This window comes from Pieris rapae, chromosome 24 (genome assembly GCF_905147795.1).
Source record: "Pieris rapae chromosome 24, ilPieRapa1.1, whole genome shotgun sequence".
In the NCBI taxonomy this organism is placed as follows: domain Eukaryota; kingdom Metazoa; phylum Arthropoda; class Insecta; order Lepidoptera; family Pieridae; genus Pieris; species Pieris rapae.
In genome coordinates this window covers 1,621,954-1,644,401 of record NC_059532.1, presented here as the reverse complement: position 1 = coordinate 1,644,401, position 22,448 = coordinate 1,621,954, and the positions used below count along the sequence as shown (strand labels likewise).

General features: G+C 33.4%; 1 protein-coding gene across 4 annotated transcripts in view; it reads right to left on the bottom strand.

The window, feature by feature from the left end:
- Positions 1 to 685: 685 nt before the first annotated feature.
- Positions 686 to 22,448, bottom strand: part of LOC111000927 — a 65,883-nt gene continuing 44,120 nt past the window's right edge. For 2 of the 4 annotated variants that reach the window (XM_022270532.2, XM_045633719.1), the window contains exons 3-5: positions 21,605 to 21,997; positions 19,185 to 19,409; positions 686 to 5,328 (exon numbers count right to left, since the gene is read on the bottom strand). In XM_022270532.2, coding sequence (XP_022126224.2) covers positions 5,136 to 5,328; positions 19,185 to 19,409; positions 21,605 to 21,997 — 811 coding nt within the window. In that variant the 3' untranslated portion in view covers positions 686 to 5,135. Of the gene's footprint in view, positions 5,329 to 19,184; positions 19,410 to 20,692; positions 20,915 to 21,604; positions 21,998 to 22,448 lie in introns of all 4 variants that reach the window. The other 2 variants (XM_045633720.1, XM_045633721.1) reach the window with 2 other exon arrangements.

The following is a 22,448-nucleotide window of genomic DNA, read 5'->3' as shown; positions in this document are numbered from 1 at the left end:
ATTTAGATCTCAACGAACGAGAGTTAAGGAGTTTTTCAAATAGACACAGAACATTTTCTAACCACAAATATAATTATCTGTTTCATATTTCTATGAAACACATTTTCAGTAGACTTGCAACGATTATTTGGTATTCGGCCTATTCGGCTGCTTTTATTATATTCGAGCCGAATACCGAATACTTAAATAATATATTTTGTCATAGAGAAATAATTGGTAAAATGAAAAATTTAAATCGATTGATTACGTATATATTCATATTTTCATTTCTGTTATAATCACTTAAGTAGTCATTCTCATACTTGGTCATATTATCACAGGTACATAATCATCTTCTGAATAGAGGATTTTATGTATTTGAATAATTGTTGTAATCAAAATTTGGAAGGGTAAGGTTCTACATTCTTTTATAATCATTCATTAAGTAGTGCGTTAGCAATATACCTACCAATATATAGAAACAGCGCGCGCGGGCGATGAGTACATTAGAACAAAAGTAGTGCGAAACAATCACGTCTGTACAAGTTTTTGGCGCCAAAAATCCAGCCGAACACCTTTGCCTAATATTCGGCTATTCGGTCAGGGACCTCGCCGAATATTCAGTATTCGGTATACTGCCAAATATACTATTCGTTGCAAGTCTAATTTTTAGTCTATGTAAAGGTTTCGAGAATAAAAAACAAAATGACCAGTTATCCTTTATTACCCTTAAGTACAACACATCTACACAATCACTCTAATATTGTCACGACAGGAACTTCAGACGCTAAAACTAATTCAATATATTAATATTTATTAAGTATTCAAAGCTCATTTTATTGCTAGTTATAAAAACTCCGGTATCGGTACATTTTGATTACAATTTTTGCCTGAAAAATTAGTCATAGACCTTGTAACCCTTATGAATAAACCTGTAACTTATGAATAAAGTTCTTTTTAAATTTAATATGCGAAGAACTGTGTAATAAGCAATACATACATATTTTATCTTAGATAATTTGGCCGCAACAATGTTATGTAAAAATAAATATTTTTAAACCAAATTAAAAACACAACAGTAGGCTATTTGAGATTTTAATAATCATTTCAGATTTACTAAGAAGACGTATAGGAACTATACAAATTATAATTTAAAAAAATTCAAGTACAAGAACCCGCCATAACGCTTTCTAGCTAAGATAGAAGATAGCGTTGCACCAGTCTGTAACATACCAGGCATGTAAACAAACGTCAAAATTTTTACGCGTCATCATTATTTAATTACACAAATAAAAATATATTCTATAACGATCCAATACAGTCTCCGATTTAATCAAACTACAAAGAAATATTAGGTGAAGGTATATTATTTACACGCTACGCCAATCGCCATTGTCTATTTGACTAATCTGTGACGTTTCGTGTTTGACGTATATATTGATATTATTTTTTTAATTTATCCATGCTTTATAGCATTTTTTTATACTGATGACTCTCGATAAAACTTTATAAACTGTCAAATAGCCTTTGACATATAAGTGTTCAAAGGTAAAGTATTCAGTAATTATACTTGGAACAAAAATGTCAAGCGATAGTCGCATGCGTCCCTGCCCTTGAACCTTTGACCGAATTACTAGAGTTCAAGGTCAGTGTAAAGCAAAATTAATAGGTAACATTCAGAGAGTTCTTATATTTGGTAGCGGAAAAAGATATTTTAATACCCAATGTATATTATATAACAATCCGAGAGCTTAAAGAACAATTGTTGTGCAGCAATGCCGTTTCATAAATATTTCGGAACATTAATAAATATATTTAAAAATAATAAATTAGAATATTTGCAACGTTGTAACAAAAGATCTCGTTTCTTTTTTCATAGAGTATATAAACCATAGAAGCAACTCAAAGGAGTATTTATTTAAGAGTGAGTGTTGTTTAAAACTTGTTTTTTACTCGAAAATTTTCTATAAATCCATGAATTTTAAATAAACAGTGCGGTCTTTTGTCGTTGGAACAAATAATTTATTATTTTTATTCTGTTTACTGATATTTTACAACAATTAGTACTATATTGATGATGGTTTTTGAGACAAAAACAAAACATTAAAATGAATGCCTTCAACTCCACTATACTACTGAATTAAATCTATATCTAGTTTTACATTATATACAATATATTAACAAAATCCTTATGTAACATAAAAAATGAGTTTTACGAGACGATTTAAGCTGTCATGTTAAGCTACTAGTTTCAGTGTTGGTGCCTCCTGCACTGGAATTTGACATTTTGAGCGAGAACTATGACTGACATATTATATCAAATATTAATACGTTTATGATATACTTAGCGCTTAGAATAAACTTCCGAATTTTCAGCTACAACTCCCATATCTAAATCCCAATAGGCTATTGACTTACGAAAGTCATACTTAGTATATCTTACGAATGTAAGAATTATTTGAAGAAATCTATTAGGTATGAGGGTGTGCAATTATTTAATCTATTAATCCATCTCAAATTCGCAACATTGGATTTTAACAATGAAAACAGTTGACTAAAATTAAGACGGCTTATGGCGACGTGTATCTCGCTCGTATATGTACATATTAATATTAAGTTTCTCATGTAAATAAAATATATTTTTTTGTAATGTATAATTTGTTTTTTTTTTATTGTAATAAATAAAGTTCTTTAAACATAAGTTAAACCATTAGTGTTGCTGCTTTTTATTGACAAACTCTCAAAATTGACGAATAAAAATTCCCGCTATTTACGTCAGAAGTCATCACAAACAATCGTTGCGCAATGTTACAACTCCTCAATGCATTCCATATTGCTGTCACATCCCGCCTTATACCCAAGTCATCATTTCTTCCCCTGCAACAACAACCTCTCATTTCCTATCAAGTCAGTCCTTCTCCTAACTCCTATCCGAGCAAACATATTTTTTAATTGTTCCATTTCGTGCTATTTCCATTGTGAATTTATAATATACCTATATCGAAATCAATAAATCTCTTTTTAAAAAGATCCCAATCAATTACCGCGTAACTGTACGTTTTAAAATATTGAGGTTTGCAATAATGCCAAAAAACTGATAAAATATGTATTTATATTAAACAGGGATATCTATTTTCATATATATAAACATAATTGATTTGATTTTGTTTTCAATCCTAAATTTTATTCAAAAATTAGTTTTACACAGATAATTAACCAATGAAGGTTCATTATCTGTGTAAAATCATCAGCTGCAGCGGATACAGATTTACAATCTTTATTTTATAGTAATAAATAATACAATTTATATTTACAGTTGTTTTTTTAATAATTATTATACTATTTATATATTAATTATACTAAATATATTGGTGCTAATTCTAATGTATATATATGTAATGTTCTATAAAACAGTTTAAGCTGTTCATAAACTGAATGAGCTAATTAGATTATTTGACAAGATTTTAAATTGTCAATGTCAATTTTTCTAATCTATTGCCCTTTTATGTTACACGTCTGCCGTATAACGCCCAAACCCAATAATTTATACTTACACAATTTATTGGCATACTTTTATCAATATTTGGATTAAGATGTCTATCTCAGAAGGTCAAAAATAGATTGAGATAGGTTATTGGGTTTGGGCGTTAAGCAATATTAAATTACCGATTTTTTGACAAATCAATTATTCTTAACAAGTTATAATATTAATAACACTTTTCAATATGCTCAAATAGCCATATCTGTATTATTTAATGATGCAACTTTTTATAGAACAGGGAACTCTTAATACCAGAGGGCTCATGTGCGTTGCCGGCGTTTTAATAATTGGTACGCTCTTTTCTGTATCCAATACATAATAGCACATCTGCGACTTTTTCTGTCACTAGTTTTGTCACGCCCTATACGGCAGGATCTTAACTATATACCGCTTTTGAGTAGAAACAAGACAAGATTTTGGAAGTCGCCTAACCGGGGTAAGTGATAATTACTATAGCCTGCTCTTACCAAAACGTTATGTGGAAACGGATTTAGTTTTATAAGCTAACAATTAAGTCTAAGTTAGGAACATCAATGAAATGTATCTTTACTATAATAATAGATATTGGAAGAATCGATATTTATACTACATTATATGTACAAAATATTTTAAATTACCGATTAAGTCTGACTGTTGACATGTCTCTCTAAATGAAATTAGGTCTATATTTTTTAAATGTCAAAACGTCATGTTGTCTATGATATTAAAGCGGGAAAAAATTGATTCATATTATAATGCCTCTTTAACATAGGACTATGTAGTTCCAAAACGAAATACGTAACTTTTATTATTATTTATTTATTGAAAATTTCTAACAATGAATGGATATTCTAGTTTTGGCCTCAGTTTTGTATTTTTTTATAGTTAAATCTGGCGGTCAGCCAGTGCCTGCTCAGCCTTTCACACGCCAACATGTGTTTCCCCTTAGGAAGAAGGGAAAAATACAATTGGAAAAAATGTTGACAGCGGCTATCAAGAAAATCTTCACATAGAGTTTTATGTGTAAGACCGTATATTATCTTTAGTGTTAGTCTGATGTGCACAGGCTGTGGCATCTACTGACAAAAGCTATTTCAACCATTTTGGAATATTTTTTCTTAGTAGAAATTTTGATGTGTGACTTCACTCACTTCAATCCGCCATTGTTTAGATTTACTGTCATTATGACGTCATGTCATTTCGTTATGTATAATCTATGGACATTTTCATAGACGTCAAACTATGTTTTACCGGAAAACTATTTTGTTATTGTTGATTATTTAAACTACAGTAAAGTATGTAAAGAGAATATACAAATTGACGTAATAATTACATAAAATGAATTATTTGAAGCCGATTTACATTTAATACAAATGAAGCTATTTATTATTTTAATCCTACAATTACTATTTGACACTGGCTGGAGATGAGTTCAGACTACATTGGATTACACAATTTAAAAGACATCGTTTATATTTTAAAAACAATATAAAGAATATCTTATTAAAACATAATTCAATAAATCTACTCAAACACATTCCGTTTAGAAGTGTGTAGCTATAAACAGAACTTCATATGATGTCAGCTGCGATGATGTTCCCGCTTCGTGTTGTCATCTGTCACTTTGACAGCTGACTTAATACGGCAGATTGTCACGCAAGAAGGCCTGTCGCATATAACCTTTTCGGAGGCATTTTCCCCACCACGACCGCTGCTTGCAGGCTTTTATAGGCTTGAGAACGAAGCATTTGGTCTGTACAACGTTGAAGAACAACTTTCCAACCATATTGGACACTGATGTATCGGCCAGCTTTAAACACGCACGGAACCTGAAAATTAAAGTTTCTAGATAAATACATGTATGTGAGTTTTACAGGTGCTTGAGACAAACTCACATTTCATCCTGACCCTGATGTGTATAGTAGTCATTCAAAATGACAAATGTCAAAATGACTTTGTGTCAAGCCCTGACTGAAACTTGTCATTTATGTTCTCGCTAAAGGCCTGTATTCACATTGATTAGTACAAGTGAATAAGTGATTAGTAATTGACATTGATTAGTGCAGATATGTAGTGTTTGTAATGACCAATTATTGTTTAGTGGCTCTGTACTCGCAAACAAATAGAACACGCTTCTAATCACGTTTCCTACGCAGCCAACTTATCACCCGCACTAATCAGTCGCTGTCCACACTGGTTTTCTCCTTATCACTAATCAAATGAATACCGGCCTCAAAAGATGTCTGAATATAAATATGTGTATGATAAAGCTTGCCTCTACGCACATATTTGCTACGAAAGCTTGGATGTGAATAAAACATTTACGTGAACAAAGTTGTTTTTATTATTCTTTCGAAGCTTCACAATCTATCAAGAGACCACCAATTTGTGGAACCAGCTGTCGAACCAACGTAAAGTTAGGTCTAGGTGGCATGGAAATCGATAACTATATTCAAGTTGTATATTCTAGTATTTTAGAACAACTTTTAGTTTCGTAACAGTACAATTAAACAGTGTGAATAAATAAATATTATTTTGGTGTTTTTTAATCAATTTTATATGCGACGGTGATAGTATTTACTAATAATTTATTTATTTAAATAAAATCTTTTTGATTAATTTTAATATTCATCCTTAATCACTACTGCATTTTAGTTATGTTTTCCATACGCCAAAGAAGTATAACTTCTAACGCGTGTACATAAGTACAGACACTCTTTTTTTGAGTTTATTTCCTGTTATTTTAAGGCAATATTTATTATATGAGGAAATAATGTGCATTCTATTTCGAGAACTAGATTTGCAAGGATTTCTACTAACCAGGAAGATTATTCAAACTCTTTAAATGGAAAACCTGTTCATGTATTTTATGGGAGTAGATTGCCTCACCCACATTCTGATTTGGAAGCGTTCTCTGTAAGTAGCGTAACTTGACTCGTATTTGGCATGGTCCCGGCAAAATCATTTACGCCCAAACCCGATAACCTATCTCAATCTATTTTTGATCATCTGAGATAGACATCTTAATCGAAATATTGATAAAAGTGTGCCATCTGTCGATACCATTATGTATGTGGATAGACCATTATATGAAAATTACAATTCTAGTGTGCCAATATCATAACTTAAGATTTTAACTTTCACCGGTTTTTTAAATATATAGTATATTTTAATATTATTTGTACAATTTTATTAACTTTATTTGTTTTATATTGATTATCATTATATATTTAAAAAGCACACAATTACACAACCACAGATAACATTTATATAAATCGAAATTTGACAATTGACAGTCAATGGAATTTACATCCGCGTTACGAGTTTTATTACACCGAATATGGCAACACTTAAACGTTAAAAGACACCGTTAAAATAGCGTCCATTTTATAGATATTTTATTGTTCTCAGTCAGCGATTCTTTTGATACCACTTACATTCGTAAAATAAGTGTTTTATCACAGATTTTATTTTATTAAATCGTATTTTATGAAGAAAATGGTTCGTTTTATTTATACTACTAACTTACTGAAGTATTTCTGAACCAATTCGACTTTAGCCTGAACCCAATAATTAATCCACAATCTAAGAATGAAACAATCTGAGATTATTCCGTGATAGTCGATCGATTTCCTATCTGCATCCTAATGACAGACAATATTTATTTACTTATTTATTCACACTTCATTGCAAAGAAACACAAATAACACAATACATAAACATTACAAGGGATGCAACGGGCGGCCTTATCGCTAACAAGCGATCTCTTCCAGGCAACCCTAGTAAGAAAAGAAAACAATAAATAAAAACGATGAATGCAAGAAGTGTATAACCAGAAGTTATATAAAAAAATATAAAAACTAAAAAGCTAATCTTAAGGATTCACGAATAGCTAATAGCGATGTAATACAAAAGAAGAGAAGATACAAGAATTATACAGGTCACGATTGATCAGGATGTGATAAGGTTAGGAAATGTTTTTATAGAAGAGTTTTAAAAATTTTATATTTATAAAATTTATTAAAAACTAGATGACATCGAATCATAAGTTCCTTAGACACTTCTAAATAACCACAGACTCACCAAACTCACCAAAAATACTGCAATTTCTACAACTTATTGAATAGTTATAAATCTCGATGCACCGTACATGAGCACCCTCCAACGAGCCGCAGCGGTGCATTTGACAGCTCGCCATTACGTCAATGGCGGTTTTCGCGCCATTTATCCCGCGCGATTGCCGAACGAAAATAAAACGGTCAATTGTCAATTCGGTGATTTTGATCTGCGTTTATTATTTGATTTTAGAATTGGGGGGATAATTGGATTACTAGAGATAATTAGATCTGGTTTGTTATACGTGGTCTGTGGTTGTTTTTATTTTAGCACACAATGGGGATTTTATTGATCACAATTTTTATTTCCAGGATTTCTGTATCTGTTTCTCGATATATTAATAGAACAAGCAAGCCGGTTTTTTCACGATGTTTCCTTCGTACTGTTACAACTCCTCAATGCATACCATATTGCTGACACATCCCGCTTTATACCCAAGTCATCATTTTTTCCCATGCAACAAGAACCTCTCATTTTTCCCATCAAAACAGTCGCTCTCCTAACTCTTATCCGAGCAGACATATTTTTTAATTGTTCTTTTTCGTGCTATTTCCATTGTGAATTATTAAATATTATTCCTATATTGAAATCAATAAATCTTTTTTTTAAAAAGATCCCAATCAATTACCGCGTAACAGTACGAACGAATTCTAAATGCGTACATAGAATGTATGTACATAAGTACATAGCCAGGGATCGAACCTTAGGTATGACCGAACCTAATACAAGAAAAACGACAACCAAGCCAACTGCTCTAGGCGAAAGGCATGTAACTAACCACTCCTTATTATTAATTAGTTTTTAATTGTATCTTTGGTTTGATGTTCCTGGATTCGAGTATAGCAAAGAACGTACGTGCCTTTGCAGTTATGTATTGAAACGTCAAACATGTGTAAATAACTTTTAAAGAATCAATGTATAAGGAATTGGGAGGGAGACGGCGAGTCGGATTACGTTGAGCTGACAAAGCTTACTTATTTCGCACTTAACGACCACGTTTATGGCTTTTGTATGCATTGACACAGAGTAATAGAGTATAGAGCGTTTTCATAGACTATAGTTTAATAAACTTTTTTTATGTAATAGGAGTCAAACGGGCAGGAGGCTCATTTGATGGTAAGTGATACTGCGGTTTATGGACACTATCATTGCCAGAGTACTCGCAAGTGCGTTGCCGGCCTTTTAAGAATAGGTACGCTGCTTGTAGGATCTAAGTCTAATTGGTCCTGAAATACCTATCGCCTATAGAGTACATACACGATCATTGCGAGAGGGCTCGCACATGTGTTGCCGGCCTTTTAAAATTTGGTAGGCTCCGTAAAGGATCTAACTGTAATTGGTTCTGAAATACCTACTGCCTGTAGAAATTATCCTTGCCAGAAGGCTCGCAAGTGCGTTGCCGGCCTTTTAAGAATCGGTAGGCTCCTTGAAGGAGCTAAATGTGGCTAATAACGAGAAGTTGTAGGTATATATGCTTAGTTGGAAATATTCCCATATTGCGTTTCAGGGTATGACGCCATCGCAGTGATTGTAGCGGTAAAATATAGATGTCGCTACAATAATGTGAATTGTATTTAAAACATATTGACACATTAAATTACTTATTCTAGTTGAAAGATATTTTTGTTTTGTTTAAAAGTTTTTGTACTATTTTTAGTATATTATGATTGATTAATTTACTTTGTAGTTACACTATGTCCATTCCGTCAGGGTCGCATTCTTTTACTTCATTTGTCAAAGGTCCGGTCAAGGCTAGTGATGTTTTTATCGATATATTAAAATCTCATTATGGTATATAATAGTTTTATTATACTATTAAACATATTTAGTTTTTTATTATGTATATATAAGGGATCGCAAATGCATTGCCGGTCTTTCAAAAATCGCTACGCTTGTAGACTCGATATTTTGCTAAATAATTTACCGTATAAGTATTTTTTTTACAAATTTAAAACTAACAACAATTTTATTTCAAGTACAGGGGAAAACGGGCCATGGGCCCATGGACACTCAATGCCAGAGGGCGCAAGAGCGTTGAAGTCCTTTTCCTTTTTATACCTACATATAAATTTACAAATCTTTCTTGTTTACAAAAAACAAGAAAGATTTGTAAGCCTTAATAACTGCCATATACCGAACCGATTTTAAAATCCTTTCGCCGTTTGATTCCCACATTATCCCTAACCTAAGATGTGAATAAAAATTCTCTATGATGCGGAAACGATTGACAATAGAGCAAAGTGATGTATTACAGTTTAATAAAATACTTTAATATCTATGTACAATAAATCTAGAATACCATATGACTGACTATTATACATATATTCAATAAAATTCAGTCTGAGACTAAACGCTCCTTTAACAAACCTTAAAACTTATTAATAATATAGGATAAAAACCGGTAAATTTAACTTAAGGCCCTGTTAAAACCTAGGATTCATTATGACATATAATATTATTTTTTTACACTCAGTTTTAACGTATTATATTCATAAAAAAAAATCCATGACACTTATGAATAATTCGAATGACATCGGACTAAAACTATCGGTAAACCGGTAAAACATCGACACTGTCTCACATCACTGCTCCAAAGCCGACCATAAGTGGCTTAGTTACTGTACAAGTGCCAAACACCGATGCGGGCAATCTTAAGAACAAAAGAAGGATTATTCCCGCCCAAAAAAGAATTAGCGAAAAATCCAACTTCGAAATTCGAATTGTTTTTTTTTCCCTCGTTAACTCAATGGTCAGCGTTCGCCGTTCGTATAACCTTTTTGGAGGTTTTATTTATGCTTGTTCAGCTCAAACTAGGTTCTCGCGCGACTTTAGAGCATTGAAAAACTTCTATTGAAATGTTTTTAATTGGGTCATATTGTGGTTCACGTGAATAGTTCAAAAGAGATGTAAATGGCGAATGAAAAAGTTTTTATATCTAAAAAGGTTTTATGCTTTGTCCAAAATGATTCTGTTCTAAGTTTAAATTTCGATTTTACCTTACCTTTTATTTCAAATGAATGCGTAATGTTAAATCTATTTAGCAAATTAAATTCTGCGAGAGCGTTTAAAAAATTAGCAAGTATTCAGTACTTGGAGTAGGACACCATCGCTGGTGCTTTATTTTGATTACTTGGATTCCTTCTATCACTGAAAAAATGAAGCATCCTGTATACATCTACCCACACTCCCTACTAAATTAAATTAAATTTAATTATTAATAAGCATACGGCTTAATAGCCGTATAGGCTAACGCCTAAATAGAACAAATATTTTTCAATAAAATCAGCGGCGCTACTATCTATTTACGTCTGGACCTCAGCTTTCTGTATCTATTTCATTCGTAATAGGCGAGTAGGTGATCAGGCTCCTGTGACACACACAGTGGACTACTTAGGTCCAAGATAAGTTGGTTTCCTCACGATTTTCATTCACCGTACGATCCATAAAAGCGCAAATATTCCATTGGTGTACAGCCGGGCATCGAACCTCAGACAAAGAGTACAGCACTGTTATCTATTCTCGCCCGCTCGTTATTTTACAGTAAAGAACAGAAAACCGTAGACAACGCTTGTAATATTTGACAGTTGACGCGACATCTTGACATTTGCGGTAAATGTTCGATTTTCGAACCGCGCGGCTCAATGGGCGGGTAATGGCGTGGAAACTATAGACTACACTAAACAGGTGTTCTCATCTCAACACATCAAATAGGGGAGAAAGATTAATACTGTAGACGCCATTTTGAACGATACTGACTCGTTTGTTTTTAGAATTATAGAATTAAAATAGTGTTAAAAAAGCTTACGGTACGCCCAAAAGAGCACTTTTGGACACCCATGTTAGTGGTTTTACCAGCCTTTAAGGAAGTATACTCTTTCTTGAAACAAAAGAAACGCGTACCAATTCTACCGGCAACCAATTTGCGAAACTTCTGGCAATGTGAGTGTCCATGGGCGTTATTACTGTACACCAGATGAGCCTATCCGTTTGACTCCTGATACATAAAAAGGAGGTCGTATCTCCCACCATCCCAACAGTTCGATAGTATTTATGTACTGGTATAATATATTAATAATATAGTATTCTTTTTGGGTATTATAGTATTTAACACACTCTCGCAACACACACATTCACCCTCTCACCTTACTTACAGGGAGGACACTTGAACACTCCACACCATAATACCTTGTTACATATATTGTAAATTTAAAGATATAAGTTTTTCCAATGAGTTATGTACTTGATGCTAAAGTTTTTGTCTAATATATTTAACATTCACTCGTACGAAGAAAACATCGTGAGGAAACTGGCTAGTGGCTGGCCTTAGACCGAAAAAGTCGATGGCGTGTGTGTCAGAGGAGACTAAGCACCTACCTGCATTTTTTTTAATAGAACAGGGTAAAAAAGGGCAGGAGGCTCACCTGATGATACCGCCGCCCATGGACACTGTCAATGCCATGGGCTCGATAGTGCATTGCCGGCCTTTTAAGACTCGAATTGGTTTGTAAAAGCTTCTGGCGGTAGTGATTTATTTATATTATCAATTAAAAATAAATATAAATTGTATTGTAAAATGAACACAAAACAAATTAAAACATTTCAATAGCGAAAATGTCTTTCCCGCGTAAAAGTATCGGCGTAGCTGTCAAGACGCCATTTTGCCCTTATCGCCACGCTTCGTGGGATTTATAATCTGTGAATAATGCGTTAAATATCGGCTGACAATACATAAATTATGAACGTCAGAAGGGCGCAGGTTCTTTGTCGTTTATCTATAACTATTTTCTTGTTTATCCGGGCGGAAATTTCTTTTTGTGTGTTGGCAACACTGTCCCTTAATCTGTTGAGTGATTGGTTGGACGTTACATGATTTTTAATGTATATATATTTTTTTAATTTGTAGGTCTCTAAATAAATCTAGACCAATCGAATTCATTTCACAAATATTTCATCAAAATCGCTCCAGACAACAAACATACAACAAAAGATTTATTTTTTCGTTATCCTACAGCGTATATAAAGTATAAATTTTAAAAATAAATATACTAAAGTATATTTATTTTATGTTTATATAATATATTATATAATGTATGGAATACTAATAATATAATAATATATATCTTTTTGTATATAAGATTCAAACATTTACGAAAGAAAAAGAACAAATTAGTGTGTGTACTCAAGATGCTACTCCTAAGTATTTTCTTAGCTTAAACAAGTTATATAACTGTGAATACTGTGTTTTCAGTCCATCACGGATCTGTCAGACACAATAAAATAACGAAATAAACAGATCGTAAAAATCAAACTGAAATGATTGAATGAATGATGATTAAGTAATAGATAAATATTTTTGTCCACCACCGGAAATGTACACCAGTGGAAATGGATAGGCCATTCACTCTGAAGGTATCACTAGCATGTGTTTGATTGGAACCTGAAGCGGTAGAGTGGCCATCAAGTCTGGCGTCGTTCATTTGCAGAGGCAGTCGGAGTTGGAGCGAGGCTGAAGTCGGAACACTATGGAAACTCACTGTGCACTTCCTCATCGATCGGATATAGTACATCAAGTCAAGTAAAGGTTTAGTATTTCAGTTAAATGTTTTTGCCTGTCAGTACTGATGGCTTAAACTTTAATACAAATAAAAAACCTCTAAGCCTTCGAAGAAAACCTCTCGCAACGTTGTTTTTTTTATACATTTGACTAAAAATAATTGGCGTGGCTTTGATTTTACATATCTTCAAATCTAAAGGTTGGTGTAGTTTTATTGTAAAACAAGGCTTTTATAGAATTGTTTGTTCTTTGTTTTATATTATTAAATAACTAGCGACCCGCCCCGGCTTCGCACGGGTGCAATGCTGATACTAAATACACGACAGAAAATCTGTGAACGTTGTATATAAAAATGTGGGTTATCCATAAGAGATAGACATATACCATCACGGACCTTTCTGTAGAACTTCTGTAGACCAAAAATAACAGTACTTCTCCACTATTTAATAGATGTTATGAGACATATAAACCTTCCTCTTGAATCACTCTATCTATTAAAAAAAACCGCATCAAAATCCGTTGCGTAGTTTTTAGATTTAAGCATACAAAGGGACATAGGGACAGAGAAAGCGACTTTGTTTTATACTATGTAGTGATATTCGGTGTGAATGTTTGTATGTAAAATTCAGTAGAAAATTGAGCAATGTTGTTAGTGGACTCCACGAGAATGTAAGTGGGTGTTCCTATATCACCATGGCTTCTGCTGATAGAGGACAAATCTTTGTTTTTTTAATTATGATTAATTAATTTTTGATTGCTTAAGATGTCATGTGGAACATTTTTTTTATAGAACAGGGGGCAAACGGGCAGGAGGTTCACCTGACGTTAAGTGATACCGCCGCCCATGGACACTCTCAATGCCAGAGGACTCGCGAGTGCGTTGCCGGCTTTTTAAGGATTGGTACGTCTTTTCTTGAAGAACCCTAAGTCGAATTGGTTCGGAAATACTTCAGTAGGCAGCTGATGTGTGCAGAGACATGGTGTAATGGTTGTAGCTCCTTACAAATTTTGGGTAAAACACAAAACTTGGCGATTAAAACGAATGAAGGACTTTTTTTTTGTTTATAAGTATATTACAGTAATAAAGGCTATAATTGTTATGTGTAATCAAGTCAATCACACATTGAAATCGATTTTTGTTTAATTTCTTAAGTTAATTTTTTTTACTAGTAATTTTTTGTTTTGTTAAATAGTTGTTTTGTTTTGTTTAATATTAGATCTCTTCGTGTATGTCATATTTGCCTATAAGTGCTTGTCACATTAAAAATAGTATTTTGTGATTTTTCTTTAGCGATGTAACAGTCTGCCAAGCGTTGGCAAGCTTTTTTTTTATAGAACAGGGGGCAAACGGGCAGGAGGCTCACCTGATGTTAAGTGATACCGCCGACCATGGACACTCTCGATGCTAGAGGGCTCGCGAGTGCGTAGCCGGCCTATTAAGAATTTGTACGCTCTTTTCTTAAAAGGACCCTAAGTCGAATTGGTTCGGAAATACTTCAATAGGCAGCTGATGTGCTGTGTGCTGATGCTGCAGAGACATGGTGTAATGGTTGCAGCTCCTTACAAATTTTGTGTCAAACTTTTTTTGTTTATAAGTATATTACAGTATATCATAATAATCGCTATAATTATTATCAGTAATCATGTCAATCACACATTGAAATCGATTTTTGTTTAGTTTCTTAATAAGTTATAAGTTATAACTAAGTTTATTTCTTTTAATAGTGTTAATTTTTTTGTTTTGTCAAATAGTTGTTTTGGTTTGTTTATTTAGTTATTAAAAAATAAAAGTTATTAAAAATAGTATTTTGTGATTTTCCTTTAGCGATGTAACAGTGTACCAAGTGTTGGCAAGCTTTTATCAATAAATAAATCAGTAACATTTTAACAGTTTTTCTATCTACTACCAGCTTACATCTATGACTAGCGAGGCTTTGGACATGCATACAATATTTACAATTTATTTTATTATTCTTATTAAAACTGGACTGCATTTGGTCGTAAATATTTGGACACGGTCCCAAAGAGGCATTAAGAAAAGCAATAAAAAAATAATTGTCAATCAAGTACATGTGCAGTGAATTTATGACCTCCAATTAGAAGGAATGCCAGATAACATGGACCTTTTTATAATTGTCATTTGGGACTAGGAATCTGTGGAGGCATTGAAGCGATTGATCTCTTTTTTAGAAGTGAAACTTCTTTAGGCGCATCCGTAAATTTTTTACGGATGTAATGCAATAATTAGCGTCACGAAGATTTGCAGCGTTTTTTTCGAAGACAAGGGAGAAGGCGATTGAGACCGTTTGGGAGAGAGTGAAAGCAAATAGCCATCTCGCGAGAGTAGGGAGCAAGCAAGTGAGAAAGATCGAGAGAGTGAGATACTTGAATGAATTCTTATGAAGCACAGATGGGAGAGAGCTATAGTGGGAAAGATTGAGAGAGAAAGGGCAGATGGAGAAAAAATACACGATATTGGTTGATGTATTCGTTTAGTAGTTACATATTAGAACTTAGTCCGGATAACTTCTAAATAAGCTATTTGTTACTTATTGGTAGGATAAACAGTATTCTTGCGTTTCACGACTGTCAGATAGCGCTATTCGTCATGAAAGTGAAGTTTCTTATATACTTTTATTTTCCGAATAATTTATGTGTTGCCTAGCTATTTGGTACTTTATCCATACATTGTTAAACAGGCACTAAGTAAAATGTATTATAAACCACATTCTGAATATATCTAGTCAACGCCACCTCTGTCCCAAATAGATCTGTCGACAGCTATCCTGTTTCTATTCATTTTATATGCAATATAAAACATTTATCCAACCAAAACCTCTGTAATGACTCTATTAATAAACCTTTTGGGGACTAAAGTTTTTTGTACAGTTTTTTTTTGCTGTCGTTATCTCTTAATGAATTCTGGTTATTTCCCTCCCTTAGAGTCTTAAAAAACGACTTGGGGACATTCACGTATTACTTATACATGAATTTATTTCGTAATTCTGTAGGATTATATAATTTATGTTAGGTACATGTAAGCTACAAAAATAAACAATAAGAAGATTGAATAATAATATAACTACAATTATCTAAACATATAATAAAATATATCTAATAACTAACCTTAAAATTTAATTATTAAAAAATATTACTTATATACATTATTCTTTGATTTTCCTATTTGGTGATTATAACGTATGTATGGTGTATATCTCTTGTATCCATCCGCTTATGTACCCGACCCTGTTTGTTCCGGGTATGATGGGTTATGACCAGCTACGCCTCAGAAGAGAGTTAGCTGTGTCAGTGTATATATTTAAGATACTAACGGGTCGGGTGCATAATCTGGATATAATGGAGAGACTGGGTCTACGGGTACCAAGTAGAAACCTGAGGCTTACGTCTAAACTTTTGGATGTACCGCGCGCACATTCCAACTTGGTTAGCAAAGCGCCACATACAAATAATTAACGAAATTTCTGTTTGGGTAGACCTATTTGTTTGTACACTGGCTGAGTTCACAAGAGTTGCTTGTTATATTATTAGCTATAAGATTTAGTATAATTTTTTAATGATTTTATGTAGGATATTTGGTGTGGGTTATTTGGGAGTTCTATCGATTTGGTAGTATCTGTTAAGGTAGAATAATGTAGTGGATTAAATAAATTCCTCAACAGTAATTATTTAGGTTTTTTGCACTTTCGATGTTTGTATATACCTAATATAAATTTGTTAGTTAGTTGCTTAAAATTAAACTCATATTCAGAATTTAATAGCGATTAAGTATAGGTGGGTAATTTATATCATTTTAATTATATATCAAATTATGTGAGCAAAATTTTTCTTTGATTTTCATATTTCTTGACTACGTCAACAGTAATTATTTATTTTTTTGCTGATTGTCTATGCTTGAAAACAAAATGCATTTTCTTCGAATCCAAAGTTCAGTTAGTCATATTAATAATAATAAAATAAAATAACAATAACGGGTTCAAACATTACGTCAGTACATATTTTTCTTTGATTTTCTTATTTGGTGATTACTAATTATTTCCTTTTTTTTTACACATTACTCACACATTGTATATGATTCAAAACAACATTTTTCGAGGATTCCTGGAAAGATTAATTTATCAACCACTATTTTTGAGAGCTTTGCCTACTTTTGCTGACAAGAGTAGGGGGGGGGGGGGGGGCAGGGAATTAATTCAGGGAGCAAACGGGCAGGAGGCTCACCTGATGTTAAGTGATACCGCCGCCCATGGACACTCCCAATGCCAGAGAGCGAGTGCGTTGAGTTGATAAAAGGGCCTGGAACTAGCGTATACTAATTAGAAGTAGCCTCTGTAGCACACAGAGGCTACTTCTAATTAGTTTGCTATATTTGTTTTAAAATAACACTTTGCACTCATCATTTTTATTTATTGTTTTCTTTTCTTACTAGGGTTGCCTGGAAGAGATCGTTTGTTAGCGATAAGGCCGCCCGTTGTATCCCTTGTAATGTTTATGTATTGTGTTATTTGTGTTTCTTTGGAACGAAGTGTAAATAAATAAATAGAATAATGTTTGATGATTTGCTTTTTTAAAAGAGTACCGAGAGTTATTTTCGCCGGCTTTTTCTCTCGGCCTACACCCTCTGTCTTCTTTGCCGATGAGTAGGGATGCTTACAGGTTCAAATCTAATAACGTGGAATAAGTGATACCTTGATGATCTTAGGTTCCAAAATAAACGTATTTTATTTTATTTTAAAGTGAAGACACTCTGTTCTTATGTTCTATTTTTTCACTAACTGTTTAGAACTAAATTTAAACGTACATTAACACTAATTATCTAGTTCAAATGATTTTGTCCTTTTCAGTCTCACTAGGCTCGTGATATCAAGGATTTGAACATCTTAACGTAGATAACTGGAAAGTGGATATAATTATTATTAACGCCTGGGCGTTCGCTCGCAGTTTTATTGTATAGAAAAGATATCAACGCGTCTAACGCTTTGGATATCCCTTATAAAACATACTCAAGATTTGACCTAGATTACTATTAAAATAGGATTTCATATATAAAAATCATAGTTCATAATCTATCTGCCCCGGCCTACGTTTGCAAAAGAGGCAAAGGCAGCCAGTGAAATACTAGGCTCAATACGCGATGGAGAGTCACTGTGGAAGCTCTCTGTCTCTTTCACGCCCGAACCCAATAATTAATCCATATTCTCCGTGACAGTCGATCGATCTCCTATCTGCATCCCAATACCCAAACCCTACGAAGACAATCCATTTTTGACGATGGATAAAATGCTCTTCGCTCTTTACACTCATATTGGATAATCAATATAAACCAAATAAAGTAAATAAACCCGTACAAATAATATTAAAATATACATGTCTATGTTTAAAACATATATTAAATAGTTTTTTAATTATTTTAAATTCTTCTGTAAGTTTAAATCTTAAGATAGGATATTGGCACAGTTGAACTGTCATTTTCATACAAAGGTCTATCCACATACACGGATCCGACCTACCATGGATAGCTTGTACCGACAGATGTCTATTACAATCCGTCGATTGGTTATAGCACACTTTTATCAGTATTTGGATTAAGATGTATATCTCAGATGATCAAAAATAATTGAGATTGATTAAGATGTTTAATTAGTTGATTAGCGTAGACTGTTAATTTAATTTTAAAAAGTATTCATTTTTATTCTTACCAATATATTTATTTAATGAAAAGTATTATGCATCACTTCCTTATGTACACAAATTATATTTTTAATTCATATGTTAGTCAATAGTTACTTACTAGCCTGTGTATAAAACCCCACAAACAAAACAAAAGAAGATAGGATACAGAAGATAAGGATAAAAAATAAGCAACAACAATCACAGAAATTTGTAAAAAAGTCATTTGTCAGACCGTTTCACTGGCATCTGTCAGCGTTACATATAAGTTATACACACCACAGACTATTCTACCACAGATTATATGCTTATAAAATTTTTACAAACCTTTCATCGCACCGGCAATGCATCAGCGTGTTGACTCTCCAATTGTAAAGGCCGTATTTTTTCTCCATCCCTCCAATCCAGAAGGGACACCTCAGATCATGAATCCTACAACATCTATCTGTGCGCGTGTAGCCGCCCAATTGCGAATAATGCGTTGCCGAAAAGCCTTTCCCGCACCACTTGGTGCCGGGCACCCGCAGTATGTCCATCGCGTCGCGCTTTTTTCTGTTGACGTTTGACATTTGACTGATGTGCGTGACAATTGATCTCTTCCGATTGTCTTGTCAACGTTTTATGTCTCTTTATTTTATTGTATTTGATTGTTTAACTTAAATAATTTAGGGTGAATTTTTGGAATGAAGTTCCTTGTTGTACGTTGTGAAAGGGGACTAGACGGCAAAAATTAAGACGAAAAGTTGTAACGACGAAGCTAGCGACATCTCTATGATGGAACGGAACTTTTTCGTAAAAAATGTACATAGGTGTCAATAGATGACACCTATGTGTCAGGATGACACCACCAGAAAATGTGCGCGCGCACTGCTGTCTCTTGCTTATATCCCCCACTCAATTTCCGTTCTCCTTGCTGGATCACACTTTTCGTAACGCTTACGTCACGCGTAAGCTTACTCCCCAAGTCAAGCGTGCGTAAAGAAGTTTCACTTCAAAAAATGAATGTATAGACTCAGATTTTTAGACTCGTATTGAAATGGGCTTGGCCAAAAAGATTTGTAGTCTCAAACATGTCAAAAAATCATAGCTGTCAGAATTCTACAGAATTAACAATCACAGTTAAAATTATTCTACTAGTTGAAACTGGATGAATGAAGTTTTAGTTTTAAATTCTTAGTATTATTTGGTGTTTTGAAAGTTACATTTCAGTTTACTTTAGTTTTTTTTAAATTCAACTTTGTCTATTCATGTATTTGCTTGTTTTCTGTTTTATATACTTTGTTTATTATTATTGTATTATATTTTGTTTGTTTATGTAATATGTTTTGGCTTTCTGTATTGTGTTAGTGTTTTGTCTTATGTTACGTTTAAGTTATTACATTACTTTAAATTAAATAAATGAATTTGACATGAAATTTGTTTATACATGTACTGGTTGGTAAATGATCCTCATTTGATTCACAAAGAAGTTATAGAGGAACGAAAATGCTATGATACGCTGCTGACGTGGCCACAAAACTATCCCCATATTGTTTTTATATCAATTTAAACATGTGGTCATTATTCCTTCTCCGGTTAGATAACACATATAACCCAAAAATGTACACAAAAACCAAACGGACAAAATGTTTGCCATCCCGTCGAACCCCGGAGTTTACCAGCAAAATATACAGCAAAAGCGCCCCAAAACAAACAAACCAAAGTCAATTGTCAAATGTTATCAAATCCCACAACTCTGCTTGAGCTGTCAACTGTCAAAACGAATGCCAACTAAACAGGTAACCCACAAACCAAACCCAAATATGTACCCAAAACCCATACATAAAAAAACTAACCTCCTATCACATTTGCAGTGTGAAATGGTATACGGCCTATAGTTGAACAATCCAAATCTTCTTTTAAATGCTCCTATGTTGACTCGACAGTTATCATGGGCTCTACAGCATCTGTCCTCGTTCCTATCTTGGCCCAATTCGTTGTAGGTTTTAGCTAATTGACCAGCACCGCACCATTTCGTTCCGGGCATTATAAAATTCTCCCGAAATGAACGCCGTGACCTGTCATTTGTCTATGATTAAAATGGCGGGAACGTGCGATGAATGTCAATTTGACGGATGACATAAGGGTATCTCAAACTATTTTTTTAAAGCACCACAAGTAATTGTAGCAATATTAATAATTGCAATGTAAAACAATAGTGTATATTTGAGAAGCCCTTTTTCGTGAATTTTTTCAACCCATGAGCAGGCCATGCTTGAAAGATCATGTTTTTATGTGTGACTGTATAAAAATGTATCATTTGAAAAATGAATTCAAAATCTTCATATAATTTATACTTAAATATATGAATGGAATTTAGAATTATCAATTTCAACCACAGAGATATGTCAAATGAATGATACAGATAGCTGTAAGTCCCATAGTCATAGATTAGATATGAAGTCTCATGCTGTATTGCCATATAATAGTAGTACAACTTACTTTTCCGCGATACTTTTACGGTTGTTGGTAGGTTTTTGCGGTGACTTTCTTGTCATTTAATTTCTTTTAGCGAGAAAATGTTTACCTTAAAGTAGAATGAAAGTTTAAGGTTTAAATAAACTCGTCCTACATTTTTATATGTTGAAGAATCAGAGATATTCCAGAAGATAAAGAGACATAAAACTTGGCACATGAAAAGCGATGTGAAGTTAGTCACAATGCGGAAGGAATCAATGGTTTTAGAGAAATACAAACTAATTCATTACCTCGCTAGCGACGGTTCCGAGTATTTATTTTTATTTTCCATCATGTATTTCAACTCCTCGTGTCGCTCAAAACATTCCATTTTTAATCTGTCATAATCCAACCAAGATGCAATGTCAGACGGTAACATTTCGCCCTCTGTCAAAAGTCGAAACGTCATGTTCCCAAAATGGCGGTAAAATCGTTCGTCCTCCGTTACATTTTTTCTTTTTTCAGTTATTCTGAATGCTTCCTCGTCTAATGCCAGTTTCAATTCTCGACGTAGTGTCTTTAAAAAGTTTCTTGTTGTCTTTGCATCTGTGATGTATTCACAATCTTGAATCGCGCCATTTGGAGTGTAAATAATCTGTATAAGATGGCTGCCATCTGTCATCTGACGGAGCTTTAGCCCGTTTCTGTAACAAAAAAGATTTATGAATGAATAAGTTTTACATTTCTATCTTTCACTACATAGTATAAAACAAAGTCGCTTTCTCTGTCCCTATGTCCCTTTGTATGCTTAAATCTTTGAAACTATGCAACGGATTTTGATGCGGTTTTTTTAGTAGATGGAGTGATTCAAGAGGAAGGTTTATATGTATAATAACATCCATTAAATAGTGGAGAAGTACTGTTATTTTTGAGGTTTCTAATGTGATGTCGTAAATAATTACATTTTTTCCGCTTACATTGCAAACGCAGGCTGAACCCTACGAGTTTTATCAAAATAATGCAATAAGTATTGTACACATTGAAAAGGTCTCAGTCAATACAGCATTAATCCTTAACCAATGAATACCTTCGACGATCTAGATAGGAATCATTTCTAGAAAATATCATTTTATTTGTATTTTATCTCACTCATGA